Source organism: Curcuma longa, chromosome 16, assembly GCF_044706935.1.
Source record: "Curcuma longa cultivar G26 ecotype Majalengka, Jawa Barat chromosome 16, ITB_CL_G26_1.1, whole genome shotgun sequence".
Taxonomy (NCBI): domain Eukaryota; kingdom Viridiplantae; phylum Streptophyta; class Magnoliopsida; order Zingiberales; family Zingiberaceae; genus Curcuma; species Curcuma longa.
This window is the reverse complement of record NC_133876.1, coordinates 9,288,965-9,312,849: the sequence shown is the minus strand read 5'-3', so window position 1 is coordinate 9,312,849 and position 23,885 is coordinate 9,288,965. Positions and strand designations below refer to the sequence as shown.

The window sequence follows — 23,885 nt, the reverse complement described above, 5'->3', positions numbered from 1 at the left end:
AAATCCATATCAAACATGCCTTCAAATCATGATACAAAATCCAAATGACAAAATACATATCAATAAGTCACCTAGATCATCCAAATGACAAAAATCAATATCAAGAAGTTTCAAGACGAGAGAAAGATACAAAATCATCGTTGTCGTCTTTTTCCTTGAGAGACACTGCTCCCTTCTCCTTCCATATGTCTTCTCGTCCTGCACAAGAAAATAAAGAAAGAATAAATATCATTCATAAAAAAATAAAAACCTATAAACTAAATAGGTAAAGATTTTCTTCTTCTAATATGAATTTCCAAATTACAATACATTAGTTGACCTCACCAATCCTGTTACAAAAAAATTAATAGTATTAATAAAAAATATATAAATGAAGAATTTACAAATTTAATGAAATAACAAATGTTAAAATAGTGATTTTGAGAAAAAAAATATTCATACATAAAAAAAATTTATGAAGAACCACCACCATCATCATCATGAGGAGTGGGAGAAATCTAACTTAGATTAGAATTTAATTGAAAATGTTGTATGATCAAGTTTTGTTATCGACACAATTCACTAATTTCCTGTTCCTTTGTCTCATTTCTTGATCCTTTGCATTATTATGCCCTTCAAATGGCTAACTTCTTTAGGCAAATTATGTATTTGTGTCGTTACGGCTGGAGAAGTGATAGAAGATGTACCAGCAACTTTATGGGTTATGCTACTCATACCCAACATCCTTCCCCCCTTTGGATCCCCCACTTCTCTCTAGCTATAAACTAAGATCATTCTCAATAGAGGGCTCAGATCCATCATTTTCATCACTAGCACTTAAATTTCTCTGTGCTAGCTTAAGTTCATATTTGTCCTGTATTATTATGAAAAAATTGAAATAAAATTAAAATAATAATATTTTAGAAACACATATAAAGATACAACAGATACACAACTAATAATATCTACTAATAGAATATAAGTTATATTGTAATCCAAATCTTAATTGTTTTAATTCTATCCTCGTTTCAAGTCTTTTTTTTTGAAATGTGTAAGTCTCCATTTCTTTGGCCTAAAAAATTATTGCTAAAAATAATAAAATAATTTAAAATAAATTAAAATTTAAGTGTTTGAAAAAAATTATCAATTTGTGTGTATGCTCATCGATATTGATTGAATTGCTCCCACGATCGCCCATGGCCGCCCACGACTGCCCGCCCCTAGCCAGCGACCATTCTGCCCGCAACCCCTGGCCAGCAACTGTGGGGTTGTGGCCTGCAACCCTTGGCTAGTAGCCACCATACCTCGACAACCCGCACCCTTGGCCAGCTGTCGCTGGCCTACGCCCCCCGGCCAGCGGGGGCCGGCCCTTGACACCTCGCCTATGGTTGGGCATCAACGCCATGCGGGGAGGGGGAGAGATCTCGATGGTAGAGACGTGAGAGGAGAGGGAGAATACCATAGGCAATGGCGGTCTTCGCTCGTTGGAGAGATCCACCACCAACAACGGAGAGGCAACAACGTGCAGGGAGAGCTCTGTGCGAAAAGGGAGACAAAGAAAGAAAAGGGATCGAGATTTAGGGTTATGTCCTAAATTTGACAATGAATCCACATTCATTGTTGTCAAATTCATCGCCAATTTGGTGACAAATAAATTTTCGTCGCTAATTAATTGACAGTGAATTGCATTTTCATCGTCAATTTGGCAATGAAAAGGTGATTCATCATCAATTTAAATGCGATAAATTAATATTTCATCGTGCGATGAAAATGCGATTCGTCATCAATTTAAATATGATGAATTAATATTTAATTTCATCACATATTTATGACGAATAATTCTTTCAACACTGAATCATTGACGACTTTATTTTTTATCACTAAATTTATGATGAATATTTTATTCGTTGTAAATTAATGATGAAATATATTTTTATCGCTAATTGACGATGAATTTAATGATAAAAATATTTTTCATAATGAAGTTTGGATGAATTTAATATGTTATTAATTCTAGAATAAATTTATTTCTGTTATAAAATTTATCATAAAATTACGATGAAAATATATTTCATCATAAAATTATTATTAATTTACTATGAAGATCCTAAATTTATTATATTTTTTAATGAGCTATGAATAAATTTATTAATTTTTTTTAATGAGCTATGCATACACACTAATTGACAACAGGGTCTTTGCAGGTAAGGAAGGGTATGCGTGCATGCAAATATATAAACTAACGACTTCAAGCAGTCGGATAGGAAGCTTGCATGGCGATGCCACACAGCCCTTCCTTGGCGTCCACGTCCCTTTCCATCCTTATGTAGCCCTTCTCCCCCCAACCGGCCCCCCAAGAGTTCTTCACCAGCCAGTACTTGCTGCCGTCGCTCGCCTCGCCGTAACCCACCGCCGTGACGCCGTGGTCGAGATCAGTGCCGCAGTCCCCGGTGAAGACGCCGCCGTTGTAGAACTGGAAGGCCGACCCGCTGGCCTCTATCGCCACCGACACCGGCTGGTGGGCCACGGCCTTGCGGAGCGCCGCCTCGTCGTCGGCCGGCACATCCTGGTACCCGCTGATGGCGGCGGCAGAGGGGGAGGATTTTTGCTTGCTGCAGGTGCCGTCCGTGGCCTGGTAAGGGTACTTGGCCTCGGTGGCGAGGCCTCTGTTGCTGATGATGAACTCGAATGCGTCGTCCATGAGGCCGCCGTTGCAGCCTTGGTCCTCGCCGTGGACGTCGCAGTCCACCAGCTCCTGCTCGGAGAGGGAGATCAACTTGCCGGAGGTGAGCTTGGTGATGCCCTCCATCGCCGCCACTGCGGAGAACGCCCAGCAACATCCTGTTTTGCTCGTGCAAACGCAGATTAATTCAGTTCGAGCAATAATAATTAACTAAATTATTCCTCCAAATTATGCACATATATGCATACCACACTGCCCTTGATCTTTGACGGGAGTGACTGCTCCTTCGGTCCTCCAGTCGACGCTCGTCGGCATTGCGGACACGTTCTCGTACCTGAATCCTCCCTTCCTGATCGGCCTCGCCGCGATCATATTCTTGAAGCCGGTGTGGGAAGCTTTGAACTCCTCGTTGGTCATGTCGGCGAACTGGTTGACGCCCAGCGAGTACTTGCGCTTCCCGGCAGCGTTGAACGAGTCGATGAACTCGACGTTGGACTTGAAGATGTCGAAGCGAAGCTGCTTCTCCGCGTCGTCGCGGTAGACGCGCCCGTGCTGCTCCATCCACCGCTCGTGCCTCTCCGCCATGGACGTGCTCTCCGGGTCACTCAGCTTGCGCCCCCAAGCGGTGCTTGATATCACAGCGAACAAGGCCGCCAAGACGACGAGGCATTGCTTCACGGTGAAGGCGGCGCCCGGAATTCCACCCATTCGCAACGCTTTAGCAAGTGAGATTAATGAGCTAATTGATCAACTAATTGAAGCTTAGTGAGAGGGATTAAGCGATGGGTTTCGACTATTTATAGCTCTGCTCTGTTCTAGCAGCTGCGTGCCGTAGAGTACGTACGTTGCATTGCGAGATTAATTTAATTAATTGGAAATATCACACGTCTCTTCTTGGCGAAGATCGTACGCAGAGTTCTGTTCGTGATTGAAGACGTTGGCAATCATTAACAATTATTTTATTGGCATTCATGGAGCATCTAGTGCTATAAATCTCTGCACTGATCTTAAAGCGCATATGCTCAGTGGTGGTAGAAATACAACAATAGAACGGTAGTAGAACATGTGCACAAAATTGTAGCATAGACTAAGCCTAGAACCCAGACAGAGAGATCAATCTATATGCTTATATTCACTTGACAAAAGATGAAATCTACCACTCCAATGGTTTCACATGATCATTTTCACGGTTATCTATAAGGAAGATATGTTTATATTTACAACCTATGTTAAATTTGTTCAAGTGATCGATCCCATAAGCTCAAGTTGTTTATACATTATTTTCGCGTTAGTTATGCTGACAATTCGGCATTCCGTGGCCGATATCGATAGACACAACCTACAACATCAAAGTGTATCATCTGGCTTCAGCTTCCCTCTGTTGGCGTTGGTGACCAACTGCAACTGCTAATTAAACTCTGGGATTCAAGTAATTAGGTCACAGTTGCAAAACTGATGGAAGTCGATTAAGAGTACTTCCATTTTTATGGTCTTTCCTGGCCTTTGTTAACACTTGAATCAAATATACATTAACTCAATTATTCCAGTTACTGATTTATTTAAAGTTCACTTTTAGCATAAATAAATAGTTCTGGAATTTTCATACAGGAACTTCCTCAAAAAAAAAAAATTCAAGCGACAAAAAAATGCGCTCAAACCATTCAACCACTCAACATATGTATGTCAGTGATGTGGGTGTTTGGAAGAACGTGGCTTCCTCGCGGGGTAAAATCAAGAGTCCTGCGAAGATAAGATCTAGATCGGTGTGGCAATATGAGTCAAGACTGCCCCAAGACAAGTCAACACGGATCCAACCCCATCAAAGTGATAAGTCCGTCATTTCAGGTTCTGATTGTGCTTCGAACGCAGCTTGGGCTTGGCCGAGGTTCGACTGAGGTCCCCAAAACCGTCTCAGCCAGTCTCATCTCGGCCAAGTTGTTGACATGTTAATCTCAATGGCGAGGGTATTCTTTCAATTCTATTCTTAGTGAAATTTTTTATTCCTTCTAAAATTATAATTTGGTGGTAAAAATTATTTATGACAATCAAAATAACTCAATTTTTTCCTATATTTCAATCTGATTGATTTTGATCTCTCCATACATATTTGACATCCTAAAATTCCAGTGATACTCCATCTCCGATTACATGTCATAAGCCGGAAAGTCATTTATGGTCCAAAAAATAGCAGCCTTTATTACAAATACATCTGATTAGTATACACATCATATATAGGAAAATCTTCATCTCATAATTGTTTCAACTCTGCAGTCAATGGTTACATATAAACGTCTATTAACTTCTTCGAATTTTGTGGGTCAGACACAATCAATGTTAAAAATATATACGGTGTTTTCATACATATTCTAAGTGAAAGATTATATAGAGTTATAATAATTGGCCAACAAGAATATTTTCTTCCTGATTTATCAAATGGAGTAAATCCATCAGTACAGAGACCTAACCAAATGTTTTGAATCTCATTCGCAAATTCAAGATATGTTTTATTAAATTTTTTTCATTGTTCTCCATCTGATGGATGACACATTAGTCCCTCTTCTGTTTCATGAGTTGCATATCAAGTTATATATTGAGTAGTGGCTTTGATGCATAAAGTCTTTGTATTTGTAGCCTAGGAGTTCAAGGCAAATAAAATAGCAAAGCATATGTTATACATCGCTGTTGACTCCTTCTGGTACTCTTATATCTAGCTAGATTACAGAATTTACAAACTTCTATATTTTCATTATCTCCCTAATATAACATACAACTAGCTCTGTAAACATTAATTTTTTCCACCGGAATACCTAAGTTTTTCATAAGTTTTTTTATATTATAAAAATCATTGGAAATTATGTGATCACGTAGCAATGTTTCTCTAATAACTTGAACAAAATCTTTAAAATAATCTTCAAACAATTATGCTCTACCTTGAACAGTCTTGCTGTGAGAGATAGTTTAGCGTAATTGTCACAACCATACGACACTGGTTCATCTGTAGCACTTGATAATTCTTGAGATTAGAGATATGATTCATTATTCACATTTTCATGAACTCCTGGTACTTCTATCTCCTCCAACGGTGATGCATAAGCAATAAACATTTGTTTAACTGTTGGAGAAAAATTAAAACTTACACCACTCAGTTCAGTAATAAAATTCTGATCCATGGTATTAATTACCATCGTTTGATATGGATTAAATTGATCATAATAACTCTGATCTCCATTAACTGAGATTTGTATGTTTTATATCCATAATCCTCATTAGATATGAACAATTCATCATAATAAGTTCAATTATAATAATTGAGGGTAAAATCAAATTTATAAAGATGTTCTCAAACTTTATTACACTGTAAAAATTTATCATTGTGACACTTTTTGCATGGACATCTTATCTTATCTCCATTCATAAACTCAAAATTACTAGAAGCAAAATTAAAAAATTATTTTAATCCAACAATAAATTCATCAGTTAAATCTCTACGTTCAGATAAGTTTTTTTTATATATCTAACTTCTTGCTCTCTGTATTTTTTCTTAACCCAAATATTTTAAAATATTAAAATATAATTAATTTCTACTAAATTGGAATAACTGTTATTTACTATAAATAAAAACTAGTATAGACTTTCTCATCAATTATATAAACATAATTAATTCTTACTAAATTGAAATAACAAAAACTAATATTCAAATAACCACTGTTATAACTAAATAATTTTCACTATCCAAAAATAACTATTATTGTAAATATACCTAAAGGCGGTGAACAAAGACGAATATCTCTGCAATTACTTTAAGTCCATGTAAATTATAGACCGCACAAACAACATTACAAAATCAATAATTAAATAAAATATGCACAAATAAATATTTGTAGTAAACTAAATTAATATCCTAAAAAGTAAAAATCTTAAAGCTACTCAGGGCTTAATTAATTCGAAGCTAGCAAAGCTCACGGTGAGGAAGAGCTCGCAAACAGACGAGCTCGTAATCAGTTGGCCAGCAGAGCTTGCGGCCAACAACCACTGATCGTGGTCAGCGACCATCGACCGCGGCGACCACCAACTACGTCCAACGACGACCACTGACCATGGCTAGCGATGAACACCGACCATGACCCCCCGCGACCGCCATCCCCCAGCCAGCAATCGTTGTGCCCGCAACCCTTGGCTAGCGACCACTGGACTATGGCCTGCAACCCTTGGCCAGTAGCTATGGGGATGTGGGCTGCGGCCCTTGGCCAGTAGCCACCATACCTCGACCCGCGCCCCTGGCCAGCTGTCGCTGGCCTACGACCCTTGGCCAGTGGGGGTTGGCCCCTGACACCTCGCCTACAGCTGGCCATCGACACCGTGCGGGGAGGGGGAGAGATCTTGATGGTAGAGACGTGAGAGGAGAGGGAGAATATCATAGGCAATGTCGGTCTTCGCTCGTTGGAGAGATCCGACACCAACAACGGAGAGGTAACAACAACGTGCAAGGAGAGCTCTGTGCGAAAAGGGAGAGAAAGAAAGAAAATGGATCGAGATTTAGGGTTATGCCCTAATTTGACAATGAATCCACATTCGTTGTCAAATGTGTCGCTAAATTGGCGACGAATAAATTTTCGTCGCCAAATTGGCAACGAATTACATTTTCATCACCAATTTGGCAATGAAAAGGTTATTCATCACCAATTTAAATGCGACAAATTAATATTTCATTGTGCGACAAAAATGTGATTCATCATTCATTTAAATATGATGAATAAATATTTAATTTCTTCACGCATTTGTGACAAATAATTCTTTCATCATTGAATCATCGATGAATTTAATTATTTTTTATCGCTAAATTTATGATGAATATTTTATTCGTTGTAAATTAACGATCAAATATATTTTCGTCGTTAATTTATGATGAATTTGATGATAAAAATATTCTTCATAATGAAGTTTGTGATGAATTTAATATGTTATTAATTCTATAATAAATTTATTTCCGTTATAAATTTATCATAATTTAAAATTACGATGAAAATATATTTCATCATAAAATTATTATTAATTTACTATGAAGATCGTTAATATTTGTCGTAAATTTATTAATTTTTTTTAATGAGCTATGCATACACACTAATTGACAACAGGGTCTTTGCAGGTAAGGAAGGGTATGCGCGCATGCAAATATATAAACTAACGACTTCAAGCAGTCGGGTAGGAAGCTTGCATGGCGATGCCACACAGCCCTTCCTTGGCGTCCACGTCCCTTTCCATCCTTATGTAGCCCTTCTCCCCCCAACCGGCCCCCCAAGAGTTCTTCACCAGCCAGTACTTGCTGCCGTCGCTCGCCTCGCCGTAACCCACCGCCGTGACGCCGTGGTCGAGATCAGTGCCGCAGTCCCCGGTGAAGACGCCGCCGTTGTAGAACTGGAAGGCCGACCCGCTGGCCTCTATCGCCACCGACACCGGCTGGTGGGCCACGGCCTTGCGGAGCGCCGCCTCGTCGTCGGCCGGCACATCCTGGTACCCGCTGATGGCGGCGGCAGAGGGGGAGGATTTTTGCTTGCTGCAGGTGCCGTCCGTGGCCTGGTAAGGGTACTTGGCCTCGGTGGCGAGGCCTCTGTTGCTGATGATGAACTCGAATGCGTCGTCCATGAGGCCGCCGTTGCAGCCTTGGTCCTCGCCGTGGACGTCGCAGTCCACCAGCTCCTGCTCGGAGAGGGAGATCAACTTGCCGGAGGTGAGCTTGGTGATGCCCTCCATCGCCGCCACTGCGGAGAACGCCCAGCAACATCCTGTTTTGCTCGTGCAAACGCAGATTCAGTTCGAGCAATAATAATTAACTAAATTATTCCTCCAAATTATGCACATATATATGCATACCACACTGCCCTTGATCTTTGACGGGAGTGACTGCTCCTTCGGTCCTCCAGTCGACGCTCGTCGGCATTGCGGACACGTTCTCGTACCTGAATCCTCCCTTCCTGATCGGCCTCGCCGCGATCATATTCTTGAAGCCGGTGTGGGAAGCTTTGAACTCCTCGTTGGTCATGTCGGCGAACTGGTTGACGCCCAGCGAGTACTTGCGCTTCCCGGCAGCGTTGAACGAGTCGATGAACTCGACGTTGGACTTGAAGATGTCGAAGCGAAGCTGCTTCTCCGCGTCGTCGCGGTAGACGCGCCCGTGCTGCTCCATCCACCGCTCGTGCCTCTCCGCCATGGACGTGCTCTCCGGGTCACTCAGCTTGCGCCCCCAAGCGGTGCTTGATATCACAGCGAACAAGGCCGCCAAGACGACGAGGCATTGCTTCACGGTGAAGGCGTCGCCCGGAATTCCACCCATTCGCAACGTACGCTTTAGCAAGTGAGATTAATGAGCTAATTGATCAACTAATTGAAGCTTAGTGAGAGGGATTAAGCGATGGGCTTCGACTATTTATAGCTCTGCTCTGTTCTAGCAGCTGCGTGCCGTAGAGTACGTACGTTGCATTGCGAGATTAATTTAATTAATTGGAAATATCACACGTCTCTTCTTGGCGAAGATCGTACGCAGAGTTCTGTTCGTGATTGAAGACGTTGGCAATTATTAACAATTATTTTATTGGCATTCATGGAGCATCTAGTGCTATAAATCTCTGCACTAATCTTAAAGCGCATATGCTCAGTGGTGGTTTTCAGAAATACAACAATAGAACGGTAGAACGTGCGCACAAAATTGTAACATATATGTACAATTTTTTAGTTATGAACTTGAAACTTCTCAAATGCTTTATGGCCGAGTCTGGACCTCAACCATAATTTTACTTTTAAATTTCTTGTGCATTATTCTAAGCAGTATTTGATGTTTTACATTATGACAAATAGCACTTCCCTCTATCTATCACAGTGAAATTTCCTTTAATGGCTTCCCTCTAAAAAAAATGATAAATCTCAGTCAGTCTCGTGGACTCAATCCCTGGAGTGGTCGGTCCAGTCCCACGGAAGTTTCCCACCGACCACCAAGGTAAATCAGGAAGCTGGACTCAATCCCTGGGGGTGGCTGGTCCGGTCCCACGGAAGTTTCCCACCGACTACCAAAGTAAATCAGGAAGCGCATACAGCGGTCAATCTAGATATCCAACATCCTTTGATTGCGTTCCCCATTTGAAAAAAAATTCTTGCAAATACATCGTAGCTGGGGATCGAACCATGGGTCCCTAAGTCACAACCCGGATGTTCTACCGTTGCACCATTGCCCCAGGGACAATGGCTTCCCTCTTAACTATTATAGTGAAGACGTATCATTTTTTACTTCTCATCCATCTAATTTCAACTCTAAATTTACTGGATATTCTATCGATTGAACTGAAGATGAACTTTATAAAACCCTAATTATCCTTCCTTTCGAATTTGCATAGAGAAGTTATCCTCGTTCCTCAACCATCATGATATCATACTGTCCTTAGAAAAAGGCCTACCATCTGTATAACTTGACAAGTTCATAAAATGGACACTCTGAATAGAAGCATCAAGGGAAGCCTTAATTTGAATCTCACTGAAGGGTTTTAAGAAGCATCACATTACGAACACATTTCTCATGAATCAACATCTTCAGAGATTATGGTAACTCTGTTGGAGTTCTGAGTTTTACCATTGTTATAGAACTGACATGTAGCACCAATAAGGTATGGCCCCGGAAAAACAATAATGAATAGAAATTGTAACCTATAGATGATAGAGGAAACAAACTAATATTTTAAAATTTAGGACAACCCGATGCGTGAAGCTCCCACTAATACGGCTAGAAGCAGAGCTGTTACATTCCAACCATGCCCTCTACTTTGCAGCTAGAAGAAAACTTTCAACATCCCAACTATTAAAGTGGCTTAAGGAATCAATGAATTGGTAGTATATCTTTTTTTTTTTTCAAACAAAAGTGGGAGATAAGAAATCCTACGACTCACCTTGGTAATAATACTTCCAGCTTTAATTTTCTTAGGGATTGTTGTATTAGATGGTACTAATCCAATAGTATCTGATGCCAAAGTAGAACAAACTGAAGTTCTAGTATCTGATGAGATCGATGCTTTGGAAGCTTCACTTTCTTGAGTAGCTAGCTAACTGGACATGTAGAGAAGAAAGGTCGCTATTTCTTCCATTGCTGTTTGCTGAATAAGAATTTGCAGCAACGAATTTCAATTTTCTCAAAAATGCTAAAATAAATGTAAAGATGAAAACATAGTATTTTTATTTGAAGTAATTTCTCAGGAAGAAAACAACATATGACTCACAGATAGGACTCGAAGGAGCTCCATGGGCCACCTGCATGAACGATTATCATAAGCTCAACTGACCAGAAAAGTATATTATCCAATGATATGAAGATTGAAAATGTATGTCATATTCAAATTAAGTTATAGTTCAAGAAACCTCAATAATTGAATTGTCCTCTTTGTCTCCATCAGCTTGGCAGCAAACTAATGAGATCAAGGTAGTAAATGTCCTAGTTATTAGGAACCAGTGTAAAACCCAAACAATGTTAATTTAGAGAAAATTTGATTGGTTTTGGGATAGGTGCCCATTTATTTGTTAAGGATTCCATAGCTACTAAAAATCATTTTATTTGTTTAATTAGCCTCACAAGTATCTAGCATTCTATCTTTTAGAAAACATAGAATACTGTTACTTTCTCACCATAGCATACTTAGAAGTCAACTTAACTATCAATTGAAATTCAACACCATTCTAAAAGCAGAATTCCTCTAATTTTAGTGTATTGGAGTTTTTGTTCTTGAAATCAGAGAGTCAGTGCCTTGAGAAAATGAACTCTCCTATTCTGACAGTAACTGTTGATCCCGCTTTCTAAGACTGTCAATTCAGATAAACAATATCAATTTGACAAAAAACCAAGTGAACATGGAATTTGATGATAACTTAAAAGACAATTAGGGTCCAAAAAAGGACCTGGAATTTGATCATGTTCCTTCCAACACAGCTGCCAAAAGAGTTTGAGAGATGACAGACAATAGGACTTAAGACTAGATAGTACCACCGAATTACATTCAAGCACACATTTAAGTCACAATCTGCCATATGAAATTTTCTGTTTTCATCCCAGGAATATTTTGATTCATTTTTCATAAAAATACATATCTTGGTTATTTTGTTGATAGATAGTTTGAGCTGTAAATAGGGTAAGTTGGCAGAACTACACAAAGAATTTGCCAGAAAAAAATAATAGGGCATTGATATGTCAGTTCATAAGGCTTCCAACTTTAAGGGTCTCTGAAGTTTTAGAAATCGATGAAAATTCAATTATAGAAACATATGATGATGATATTATGATTGAGGAAGATGATGAAAATTTTGATATTTTAAATATTTGAATTCTTTTTAATTTGAATTATGTGTATAAGGTATTTATTTGTTAGTAAATTTTACATTTATATTATTATTTAATATTTTATGGATCATAATTTTATTAGTGAAATATTTTGATAATTATTCTCTACATGTGTGTTTGAATTGTAAAAATTTATATTCAGAGTCTTTTACTTTAAGTAACAATTTAGAATTTATTTTTAAGTAAGAATTTAGAATTTAGGATTTAAGGTTCAAGATATCTTACTTCAGTAAGTCGTGCATCTCATCTTACATCATACGCCTCAGGTCTCGTAGTACCTATATATTTTTTAATGTCTCACAAGTCACACCTTAAGTAACTATGACCAATTCACTAATTTTAATAGATGAATCAACAAATTGATTCAGTTTCAGAGACTAAATTATTGTATAACTTGTTACTCTGTGAAACTATACGTAGCTCTAACTAGGATGCTGGATTTCTAAGCTTGCCAAATTTCAAGTTTGATTTTAATGTAGTTAGCCAAATTCCAAGTAATATGTAAATCATAATTTAATAATTATTAGTATTTTTATATTAATTTTGACATGATCAATTTTTCCACCCGCCTCAAATGATTCCAATAAATCTAGTTTGATTGCTTCCGGGGCATGACTGAGTTGGTTACGACAGAGCAGAATTATAGAAGAAGTCAAAATAATGATTTTTCCACAAAACAACATGATTGATTGATCCCTCTCTACTTAAAAAATCACTTTAAGTAAAGCCTAGCCTGATTAACATCATCTGGAGTCTAATTGCTCGCCGGTTACAATTCCGGCCAGCGAACCGGGTCGATGAGTACCCAGTCCGTAGACCCGGTTCTGAGTCCGAGTCAGATCCGGGTCTAGGCCGGTCCCCCGCCACTAAACTATTGAGTAATTTTGAAAATTAAAGAAAATGGCGGGCCGGTGGAATGTTGATTCTCTCATTTTCCATCTATAAATAGACACTCTCTTACTGTTCATTCGAAATCCTTCATCGTATTCTTTCTGGATTCCTTGTTTAGAGAAAGACAGAGAGAGTTCCAATGGCCGACGTCAGATTTCTCTATTGCTCGCTGCCAGTCTTGTGGGTTAGAAAGCGCCCGCGAACGGAGCGCCGTCGTCGCTCTTCGCCGCCGCCGCCGCCGTCTCCTGTCCTCAGTCAAGATGAGGTGGACTGCATCTGCGGCCTTCTCATGCTGTCGCGCACCTCGCTCGCCCTTCACCGCGGGGTTCCGCCGCTGCCACCCGCAAAGCAAGAAGCGGTGCTTCCTCCCCGATCGTCGCCTCCGCTGACGATGCAGGAGCAGCAGCGCTATCCAATCTCGTTCCCTGGGATAACGCCGGAGCAAGAGCAGTCTCTGCAGCTTTTGTCCTCGGCGCTGGAACACCAACGGCGGAAGGAGCCGCTTCCCCCTCCGACGCCTTCGACGGATGATCTGCGCCGCTACGAGTGTTCAGAATGCGGAAAAGGATTCTCTTCGTACCAGGCCCTCGGCGGCCACAAAAGAAGCCACCACCGGAAACGCCCAGCGCCAAGCCACCCCCAGCAAGAAAAGCAGAGGTACGTGAAGGCGAGAAGAGCAATAGCAATGTCAGACTTCACTGACGGAGTGCTTGCTGAAGAAGGGATTAAATCGACCTCAACTAGACGGTGATAGTTGGCTGCCTATGACTCTCCTTTTCCCTCTCTTTTGTAGTTTAATTTCAGTTTGAGTAATGAGTTTGATTCATTAATTTCTTGTTACCACGAAACTAATTTTTTTAGTTTCAGAATTAAATTAATCGAACTCATGAATAAATAGTTTGATAAGAATTTATTTACGTCATTTAATACATTTGATAAGAATTCGGACGCAAGAGACGTCCGATAGCCCTGATCACTTCCGGACACTAAAGTTAGGAACAATATTTTTTATTTTTTATTATTTTTTCATTTAAAATTTTATTTTTAAAATTTAAGGATTGAATTATAATATTAATTATAAAAAAATTTAGTTATTCATAAAGTGTGTAAAATAAAAAAAAAATGGTATAACAATCTCACACACTCCATGAATACTTAAAATTTTTTCTTTTTCAAAATTCTTTTATATTTAATACTATAACATAATCCTTAAATTTTAAAGTAAAAATTTTAAATAATTTAATTATAAATAAAAATAAAAATAATATATATATATATATTTATTTATTTATTTATTTCGGACGTTCGAAAGTGATTAAGGTGTTCAGATTTTTAAATTACAATAGACGTTCTATTAAACTTAATTCTCATCTGTCGTATCTTTATTTTACTAAATTTAAAACATTTATTTTTAATATTTTCTATTAAAATTTAAATTTAGATTGTATTATTTTATGCTATTAAAATTATCCACAAATGTTCAATTTTATTATTATTTTTTATCCCGTCAAATCTAAAAATGTTATTTTATAATGCTCAATTTTAATATATATCGGATAAAATATATATATATATATATATATATATATAATCAGAAAATAAAATATTAATAGGACAATAATATCGAAAGGAAAATATATTTTCCGTGTTTTGGAAATTGAATAAAATATTAGTTTGTAATTATGTGCATGGATGAGATTGCCTAGTGTACCTAGAACCAACAAATGCCACGTGTTGGTGGATTCTATTCTATCATCTAAAAATATATTATATGTTTTTTAATTGAATTAAATTTTCCTACTAAATTCAATAGAATATTTGTTGTTTCATATTTAATTAACTTTTTCAATTTTCCTGTCAAATATATTTTCTGAATAGAACTGTCCTGCATTGATTCATTTTGTCAAATAACTTAAATATTCATTTTGTTAAATAATTTAAATAAATTAGGTTGATATTTTATTAATTTATTTTAAGGTAAATCTAGATGAGTTGGTTTGTCTAAATCCATGATCCACAGGTCAACCCGTGTTGAGCTTGAATTATTTTGTAAATTGAAATTTTTTTTCTAAATTTTAAAATAAAAGTGAAAATTTTACTAGCCTCATAAATTTAACCTACCTAATCTGTAACTAAATTTAAAATTTTTAATTTTTTTTGATAGACTCATGAGCTTAACCCACCTAATCTTCAACTAAATGTAAAAATTTCAACTTTATATATATAATTTTTTGATAAGTCATAGGTTAGCCCGTTTAATCCTTAATCTATCTCGAGTTGAGTTGTTCCATCCCGCTCTATCCTACTAAATTTTTGATAGATTAACTCACCCCGCTTTGATTTGTTTGACCGTACTATTGCTAAATGTGAGAAGCCGCTATCGAAAAAAACGAGATTAATGATAAATTTTTTCCATTCAAAATCAATTTGGTAGGTAAACATTTAGAACTATCTGTTAAAAAATAATTTTAGCCAGTAAATAATTAAAATTACTTATCGAAATAAATTTAAGTAGGTAATTTTAAATTTTAAAAAATAATATTTAATTTTTTACTAGTTAAAGTTTGATTTGATTGGTATAATATTAAATTTTTTTGACTTATGAAAGTTAAATTTTTTTACTATCTAAAATTATATTTGACCAACGATATTTAATGTTTACGAGTCAAAATTATATTTGACCTATAATTTTAAATTTTTACATACTAAAGTTAGATATAATCAATAATTATAAATTTTTTACTGATTAAATTTAATTTGACCGGTAATTTTAATCTCTTATTAGGTAAAGTTGAATTTTACTTATAGTTTAGATAAAGGAGCTTTTATAATCATGCCCTGGCAACATAATAATTTAGCATTTCAATTAATAAGATTTAAAGAGGTTATTTATTTTATTATGTGGCAACATAATAATTTTAATTAGTAATAACACCCTTAATTGAATTTGATATTTATCAATTTAATTTTTAATTTTACAACTCTAGAATTGTAAAATTAAAAATCTTGCATAAGTAGTGAATTCTTCATGCATATTAAATACATTTGCCATGACATATATAAAAACAATGTCATTCTAAGGTATCCTGCCAATTTGATCCTCCTCGAATCCCCTAACAGTACAAACTGGAAGAATTTTAGAACCCTAATTCTAAGCTTTACAAGTTATAGACACCATTCAATCATGGAAGTTCAAAAGGATGCTGGAAATACCACTGCAAACAATAAAATTATCCTCCTCCCCTCCCTCTAAGGATTACACTCCAACATTCATAATTCTCCAAATTGTTACAAGAAAATTCCAATCCATCATCTTTAACTACACCAATGAATGGAATAAAGAAGAAAGGAACCTACACAGCAGAGCTTAGAACTTGAATTTCTAACTGACATCTGGTGTCAATGGCTTCTGACAGTCTGGTAAGTGTTTGACATACAATGCCTGAATCAATTCGATGTATTCATTGATATTTTCGGCCTTCCAATCATTTGTTTCCATTGGAGGAAGATACCTTACGGTGATAGGTGCCGGTCGAACCCTCAAAGTACCCTTCCTCCAAGCTGAATGCGTGCCAGTGAGAATCATTGGAACTATTGGCAGTCGTGTCTGCAGTGCTATGCGGATGAAACCCTTGAAGTAAACTGACTGATATAAGGATTGATACAGGCACAAGTATCTCTTTATGTCCAAGGAAACTGAGGGATATTTATATTTATACCTTCTTAAATGGAAGAAGCCTTCCGGATCTGGATCGAGTGCCTTCTGGAAAGATGATAAGTGAAAGGTTGTTGTCCATGATTGCATGAGCTGCCTGAGTTCAAGAAATACAGGTTCATTATATAACTCCATACAAGTTGGCCGTTGAAGAAACTTGTTAATTAGTGAGTTCAACCTCTTTCAGTGATTCAATTGCGGCAGCAGGGTTGGAGCGATCGATACGGAGATGGTTTGCCAAGACATAAAGCTGACCAAAGAGTGGATACCAAATAATCTGGAACAATGAAGTGTTTTGTCAGCACTCAACGAGGTATAATGGAAAAACAGAACTTTTAAGATTAGTATAAAAGGATAAGAAGTTTGGTAGGTAAATTAGTTTTTCAGCTGACCTCTTTTTTTGCTATGCTCACAGTGCCAATTGGGGACAACCACATAACAAGAAAGATGTCTATTGGTGAAGCATGGTTACAAATGAATATAGCCCTTGTATCGGAGAACTCAGAACCTTCGATTTTTATGGGGTTTCCTAGAATCCACAGCTGCAAGAACCAAAAGAATGCATTAGAAGATATTAGACAATAAAGGGAAATGTAATTTCAAGATTTGTATGCCATGCGCATAAAAGGATTCATATTTCCTGAGAACTTGTTATGGCTGCTTTGGATTACATTATCTGGACGTATTTAGTATTGATGAACTATTGCCTATTTTCATCTTTGGCTGATAAAAAACTGGTTGATCAAGGTTTTTATAGTTCAATTTGATGAATGAAGTTCCCCTTGGGGTGATCATTGATGCATCTTTAACGAGTTTGCCTTGTCTGAGCGGCTTTACTTTTGTGATGTATTCACAAATGGTGCAATAGGTTTTCCGCAAAAATTGCATAGATGTGGGCCTAGTTTGTTTGGTAACACAACCAACAAATCATTAACAATCAGGCTAGATTTGTGATGCATATTAATCGAACCATTATTTCAGAAACTTGCTCAATTGACAAAAGTAAGTACCCTCAGATATCCTAGCAAATTCTGACTACCAACAGGGTGCAAAGAAATTCCCTCATCTTCACTTTATATCGTCGTCAACTAGAAGAGAGCCGACTGTGTATCTTCTTCCACTGTTAAAAAACTAAAAAAAAACACCATCTTTGTTCATGTCAAACATTTCTTTTCTTGCCTTCTTAAACAATGTACTTATCTAGCTCAAAAGAGGTTCTTGTTGATCATTGAGAGGAAGACATGTACAGAGATATATTTCCTTATGGTCCAGCTGCAATCGTGAATTGTATGCATGAATGAAGTCTCTCATTAATCCAATGTGCAAACTAACATGAGGGTAGGGTTCAAAGAATGTGTATCAGATAAGGTTTACAAACAAATCTTAAGTTCTAAAAGCATAAGTGTGGATCACAGTTCTACTTGAACTTGAGTTCAAAGAGGATCCCATCAGTGCCTATCTTGTTTGTTACAGCAACCATGATATCATTTTTTTATAATAGGATGATCTTATTCCGGTTGGAGAATCTCACAAAGAATGACTATACTGTCAATCCACCAGAAATTCACAGGACATATCAACATCTTATAACTAGAGAAACTATAGTAGCTCAATACTAGGTTGATTCAATATGTCCTGGATAAAACATAAAGAACATGGATATTTAGGTTGGAACATGAGCAACTCAGCCAAGTATTAATACTTGGTTGAATTACATAGGATGGATATATAAAGTTGGAACTCAGGACCATAGTTGTATCTTTTCTGAAATTAGGAAAGTTTCACAATGAGAACTTCCATTCTATTGTCAAATTTTACAATTTCCCCAAATTTTCATATGGTATTGTTACCAACAGTAAGTTAGTTGGAAATAGTAGATAAACAAGATACATGGTCAAAAGAAGGATAATGAGGATCACAACAATGTAGAGTGAGAGAGAATACAAGGAAAACAAATTAGTCAACTGATGAAAACTTCAGCATCGAGCTGGCCAGTGCGGCGTGCACGAGCTTCCACACCTGCCAACACAAAATGAGTGAATAATGGAACAAGATATTGTTTGGTTCGTGGGATTTTAATTCCATAAGATGTGAATTGATGTGGTATGATTTTCAAGGGATTTCAAATCCTAAAAGTTATTTCACTACTTCAGATAAAATTCTCCAAATTCATGAGATTGATTAGAAATCATATTATAGTGCTCCCCCTCATAAACTGAACAATAAAATCATTAGTTGATTAATTGTATACCAACGAAACCCTTTTGTTATTCTCAATATAAATCTAACATGGCTTTGAGATCTTGGTTTTCTGAATTGAGCCTAAATGATCCGTCTATGATTGAATGATATTGTTGACTATTCGAATCTACTATGGAGAATCAAAGAGATTGATAAGGGAAAATTGGCATTGTAGATTGGAAAACTCAAAATATTACGATAAGGATTCAAAAGATTTCCCCAATCTATCAGAAGAAAGTAGGCAAACATGAACACAGCTACTGGAATCTGCAGAAATGGAATCAACCAGCGAAGGGGGAAATTTTGATCACAGGACTTACCATCAATCGCCCGGTGACATGCCCGTAAAGGTTGCCCTGCCGGATCCGTTCGTAGGGCCACGGAAGCATGAAAAGCATGACCACCGCCCACGCCAAAGTGGTGGCCATCATGGCGAGGAAGCACGCCAAGATCCGGAAGGCCGACACGGCGACCGTTCCCCACCGATCGTCGTCCACGAACCCGCCACCGTCCCCCTCCTCCTCGGGTTCCGGAAGACGGAACACCCCGTCGAGGCAGATCCCCGGGCGACGCCCCTTCGACAGCGAACTGAGCAGCGGCCGATCCATCACCTCCCCTCCCCCCTCGCCGATCAAATTTCCCTCACAAAAAAAAAAATCCGAAAATTCAAATTTGAAGACGGAGAAGGAATCAAGCGCAAGTAATACTCAATGCGAAATCTACGAATGCAAAATTAGGTATGAAAATGTAGCTAAATGAGGAGTTTGTGGAGGAGGAGCAGCGAAGTTAGGATTGGGGAAGGATTCCACTGTTCTTGAGGACGGAAACAAAATGTAGTTGATAGCTGGATCTGAGAGAGAATAGGAGATGCTCATATATCATAATTCCAAATTTAGAATTTATATACAAAGAAATATCTTTATTAATTAGATCTTGCTAATATTACAAGAGAATAAAAAACCTAATTATCACATTTATATAAATCCTTAACGCTTCTAGAACCCTAGCGCCTTTAATTCCCGCCACCGCGTGACGAAACTCGGCCGTCTTCGACGTCGTACGGGCTTCGCTTCCAAACCCTTCTCGTCTTCTGCCCTTCCAGGTGAGCGATCTTTTATTTCCTGTTTTTAATCGGAGGTCCGGCTTCCGGTTGTGTCGATCCTCCTCGTCTTCCTAGTGTCGATCGCTCCTCGTCTTCCTCTTGTTCAGAAACTGCTGCAGTGATCGCTTCATCGACGGGCTTTGGTTCAGCAATAGCGATGGCACCACCGTCACCATTGCCATCGATGATCCCGTCGTGTTTGATCCGCTAGGAACTTGCAAACATTCCAAGGTATTGCTTTTGTTATCGTTGTTGTTGTTGTTGTTGATTTCCACCTCCATCTCCTTCTTTACCATGTTTATAATAGCTCTTGCCTGCCATTATAAATTTGTCGACAAATTGGCCATAGAACATTTCACAATTGCCTTGCCAGAAATCTCATTTTGAAACTTTCAAACTTGTGTTCTTTCCAGACTTTTAAACTGCCAAAATGTTTGAAAAAAATAAACATAAAAAAAGCTGTACCTGGATCTCTGTAACATCACATATGCAAATCGTTCCATTGTAAAATATAGTGATGTTGCCATCGCCCTTTTGCTTCTTCAACTCTGGGGCTTTTTCCCCCCTTCTCATCATCCACACTCACCATTCAGACTCAATTGAACAGAAACAAAGAAAAACATATATACAAACAAATTAAAAACAAACGATTCAAGGCTCATCTAGTGCTTAATCCTTCACCTTTGTGAAGCCAAAGCCAAAGAGGAAGGAGGAGAAGAAGAACTCAAACTCTGGCGCTGGCTGATGGGGCTGAGGCACAACTCTGTGTCACACACCTCCCCATTCTCTTCTTCTTCTTCCATTCAATTCGATTCCTAGTAGAAGATGAAGAAGAAAAAAAATGCTGTTAAAAATATTTCTTGATGGATCAATAGACGAAGCAGATTGATGCAATGCATGGTGGTTTTACTGCTGCTTTTTATAATCGAGGAATCGAAGGTTGGGCGTGAACAACACGAGTTCTTCCTTTAAACTAACACGTGATTGATTATTGAGATTTAAGTTTGGGATATGTTTCTTCTTTTTTTTTCTTTTTCTTTTTGTTCCTAAATTAGATGGAGGTCGTTTTCTTCACTGTTTGTAGGGGTCCCCTCTGTTTTTTCTTTTTAGTTTTTTTTTTCTTTCTCCGTTTCATTTTGATTTTGATTTTGATTCGATGTGAAGAGGTGTAGAGATTCATTTTAAAAATTTTTCGTGGTATAAATTTCTAATTAAAAATGATATCACTAAATTTCTTTCATTAAGATCAAATAAATCAACCAACAAGTCTCATGGCCACCGCCAACTTGTGTTGGATGCATGAGTACTTCACATGCCCTGCACAAAACAAATCCAACATCTCATCACTATCAATTAATTTGTTTGATACATTTTTTTTAAATAATAAAATAAAATAAAAATTTGCTATTCCATATGTAATTTCATATAATTTGGTAATAAAAAGTAGTAATTTTTATTAATAAATATTTTTCCTATCATGAAAATGAAATCTTCCTTTATCTTTAGCAGGATTTGAATTTTGATTCTTTTAATTATTCTTATATGTATTTTGAATTTCATCATCATTATTATTTGGAATGGTGTAGAATTAAAGTTATTTAAGTTTCTTTATTAACATTTGAGTTTTATGTCTCAATAGAAGATTCCCATGAACCTATGTGTCCTTAGTTTGTTTCCATTTCATGAAAGAGTAAATGGTCTTATTTACACTACTAAAAAGATTTAGATAAGCAAGAGAAACAGTAGAATAAACATATGTTGTGAAAATTTAATCAGCTTATTTTTAGATTTTAGATATATACCTAAATTGTTTGTAAATATATTTTTGACGAAAAAACAAAAGTTTCATTCAATTATACATAAAGCCCTAACAATAGCACTTATTGAATTAGTGACATTTTAAAGCGTAAAAGCTCACATGCTTGATGGAGACATCGTTTGTAGATCGTGCACGAGCTTCATATGTTCTTCTATACCCCCCATATACATGTTCATGGACTCATCTCTTTTTTTTCGTCCTTATTTTCTTACCTTTGTAACTTTGTACTAACTTTTTATGACACCATTGACAATGACATTTAGAAGCTTGTTTCTTAAATCATGCCTCCATTAATTCCCCTTTAGTTTAGTTCCTATCTATCCTTTACTTTCTTTCCTTCCTCTCTTAGTCTCTCATACATTTATAAACACCATTAATTCACACATACAAAAATGCAATAATTAATATTTTTTCAAAATTTATGGGCCTATTATGTGCATATTCCATATGTTCCAACGTATATACTTTAAGGGTGTGTTTGGTTCAAGTTATTATATATAACCTTAGTTATGTGATTACCTGGTAATCACATAACTAAGGTTATGTGGTATAAAATATAACCTAATGTTGTTTGTTTCAACTTATTTATTTGGAGGGAATAAAACATAACTAATTTAATATTTACTATATTACCCTTAATTCAAATAAATTAAATTAAATTAAAAATATTAATATTAATAATGATAATAAATTAATAATATATCAAAAATATAATTTATTTATAATTTTTAAAACTTAAAATAAATTTATATATTTTTAATAAAATAATTTATTAAAATAATTATTTTAATAAAATAATTCATTAAATTAATAAATATAATTCATTAATTTTATTTTTAAAAATTTAAAATAAATTTATATGCATTTTAAAAAATACTTTATTAAAATAATTATTTTAATAAAATATTTTTTAAAATTAATAAATATAATTCGTTAATTTTATTTTAATAAAATAATACATTAAAATAATTATTTCAATAAAATAATTTATTAAATTAATAAACATCATTTATTAATTTTATTTTTTAAAATTTAACATAAATTCATATATATTTTTAATAAAATAATTCATTAAAATAATTATTTCAATAAAATAATTCATTAAATCAATAAATATAATTCATTAATTTTATTTTTTAAAATTTAAAATAAATTTATATATATTTTAAAAAATAATTCATTAAAAAAATATTTTAATAAAATAATTCATTAAATTAATAAATATAATTTATTACTTTAATAAAATAATTCATTAAAATAATTATTTTAATAAAATAATTTATTAAATTAATAAATATCATTTATTAATTTTATTTTTTAAATTTAACATGAATTTATATATTTTTTTAATAAAATAATTTATTAAAATAATTATTTTAATAAAATAATTCGTTAAATTAATAAATATAATTCATTAATTTTATTTTTTTAAATTTAAAATAATATATATTTTAAAAAATAATTCATTAAAATAATTATTTTAATAAAATAAGTCATTAAATTAATATGAAGGGGAGCCTTGGCGCATTAATTTTGCCATGTGACCTAGAGGTCACGGGTTCAAATTTAAACAGCCTCTTAATAAAGCCAATGTAAGGCTGCGTACAATGGATCTTTTCCCCGGACCCCGCATGGCGGGATTATTTTTTAACCGGACTGCCTTTTTTTTTTTAAAGTCATTAAATTAATATATATAATTCGTTAATTTTATTTTAATAAAATAATTCATTAAAATAATTATTTTAATAAAATAATTTATTAAATTAATAAACATCATTTATTAATTTTATTTTTTAAAATTTAACATAAATTTATATATATTTTAATAAAATAATACATTAAAATAATTGTTCTAATAAAATAATTTATTAAATTAATAATTATAATTCATTAATTTTATTTTTTTATAATTTATAATAAATTATCTCTTTTAAATTTTTAAAATTTTAAATTAATTGTTCCCCTTTTCCTTCAAAAAAAATTAAGGAATTTTCATTTTCATTCTAAAATAGTGATTTTATCATTTCAAATATATAATTGTATATGTTTGTTCATTTTTTGTTTTGATCAATAGCTGCTGGAACA

The 23,885-nt window shown here is 35.6% G+C and overlaps 4 protein-coding genes across 4 annotated transcripts; all 4 read right to left on the bottom strand.

Annotated features, from left to right (window-relative positions):
* Window positions 1-2,227: 2,227 nt before the first annotated feature.
* On the bottom strand, window positions 2,228-3,370 carry LOC141847454 (senescence-specific cysteine protease SAG39-like). Its single transcript, XM_074735500.1, has 2 exons — window positions 2,911-3,370; window positions 2,228-2,820 (listed from the first exon to the last, which is right to left on the bottom strand). Exons 1-2 carry the CDS (start codon window positions 3,368-3,370, stop codon window positions 2,228-2,230), a joined length of 1,053 nt encoding a protein of 350 aa, XP_074591601.1.
* Window positions 3,371-7,852: 4,482 nt separating this feature from the next.
* LOC141847363 (senescence-specific cysteine protease SAG39-like) lies at window positions 7,853-8,993 on the bottom strand. The gene is made up of 2 exons (XM_074735400.1): window positions 8,534-8,993; window positions 7,853-8,445 (listed from the first exon to the last, which is right to left on the bottom strand). The coding sequence occupies exons 1-2, from the start codon at window positions 8,991-8,993 to the stop codon at window positions 7,853-7,855; spliced, it is 1,053 nt and encodes a 350-aa protein (XP_074591501.1).
* Window positions 8,994-16,031: 7,038 nt separating this feature from the next.
* On the bottom strand, window positions 16,032-19,487 carry LOC141848058 (1-acyl-sn-glycerol-3-phosphate acyltransferase-like). The gene is made up of 5 exons (XM_074736171.1): window positions 19,200-19,487; window positions 17,031-17,180; window positions 16,817-16,915; window positions 16,643-16,735; window positions 16,032-16,554 (listed from the first exon to the last, which is right to left on the bottom strand). The coding sequence occupies exons 1-5, from the start codon at window positions 19,485-19,487 to the stop codon at window positions 16,306-16,308; spliced, it is 879 nt and encodes a 292-aa protein (XP_074592272.1). The 3' UTR covers window positions 16,032-16,305.
* Window positions 19,488-20,052: 565 nt separating this feature from the next.
* On the bottom strand, window positions 20,053-20,784 carry LOC141847030 (protein TIFY 5A-like). The gene is made up of 3 exons (XM_074735023.1): window positions 20,663-20,784; window positions 20,447-20,546; window positions 20,053-20,295 (listed from the first exon to the last, which is right to left on the bottom strand). The coding sequence occupies exons 1-3, from the start codon at window positions 20,782-20,784 to the stop codon at window positions 20,053-20,055; spliced, it is 465 nt and encodes a 154-aa protein (XP_074591124.1).
* Window positions 20,785-23,885: the final 3,101 nt, after the last annotated feature.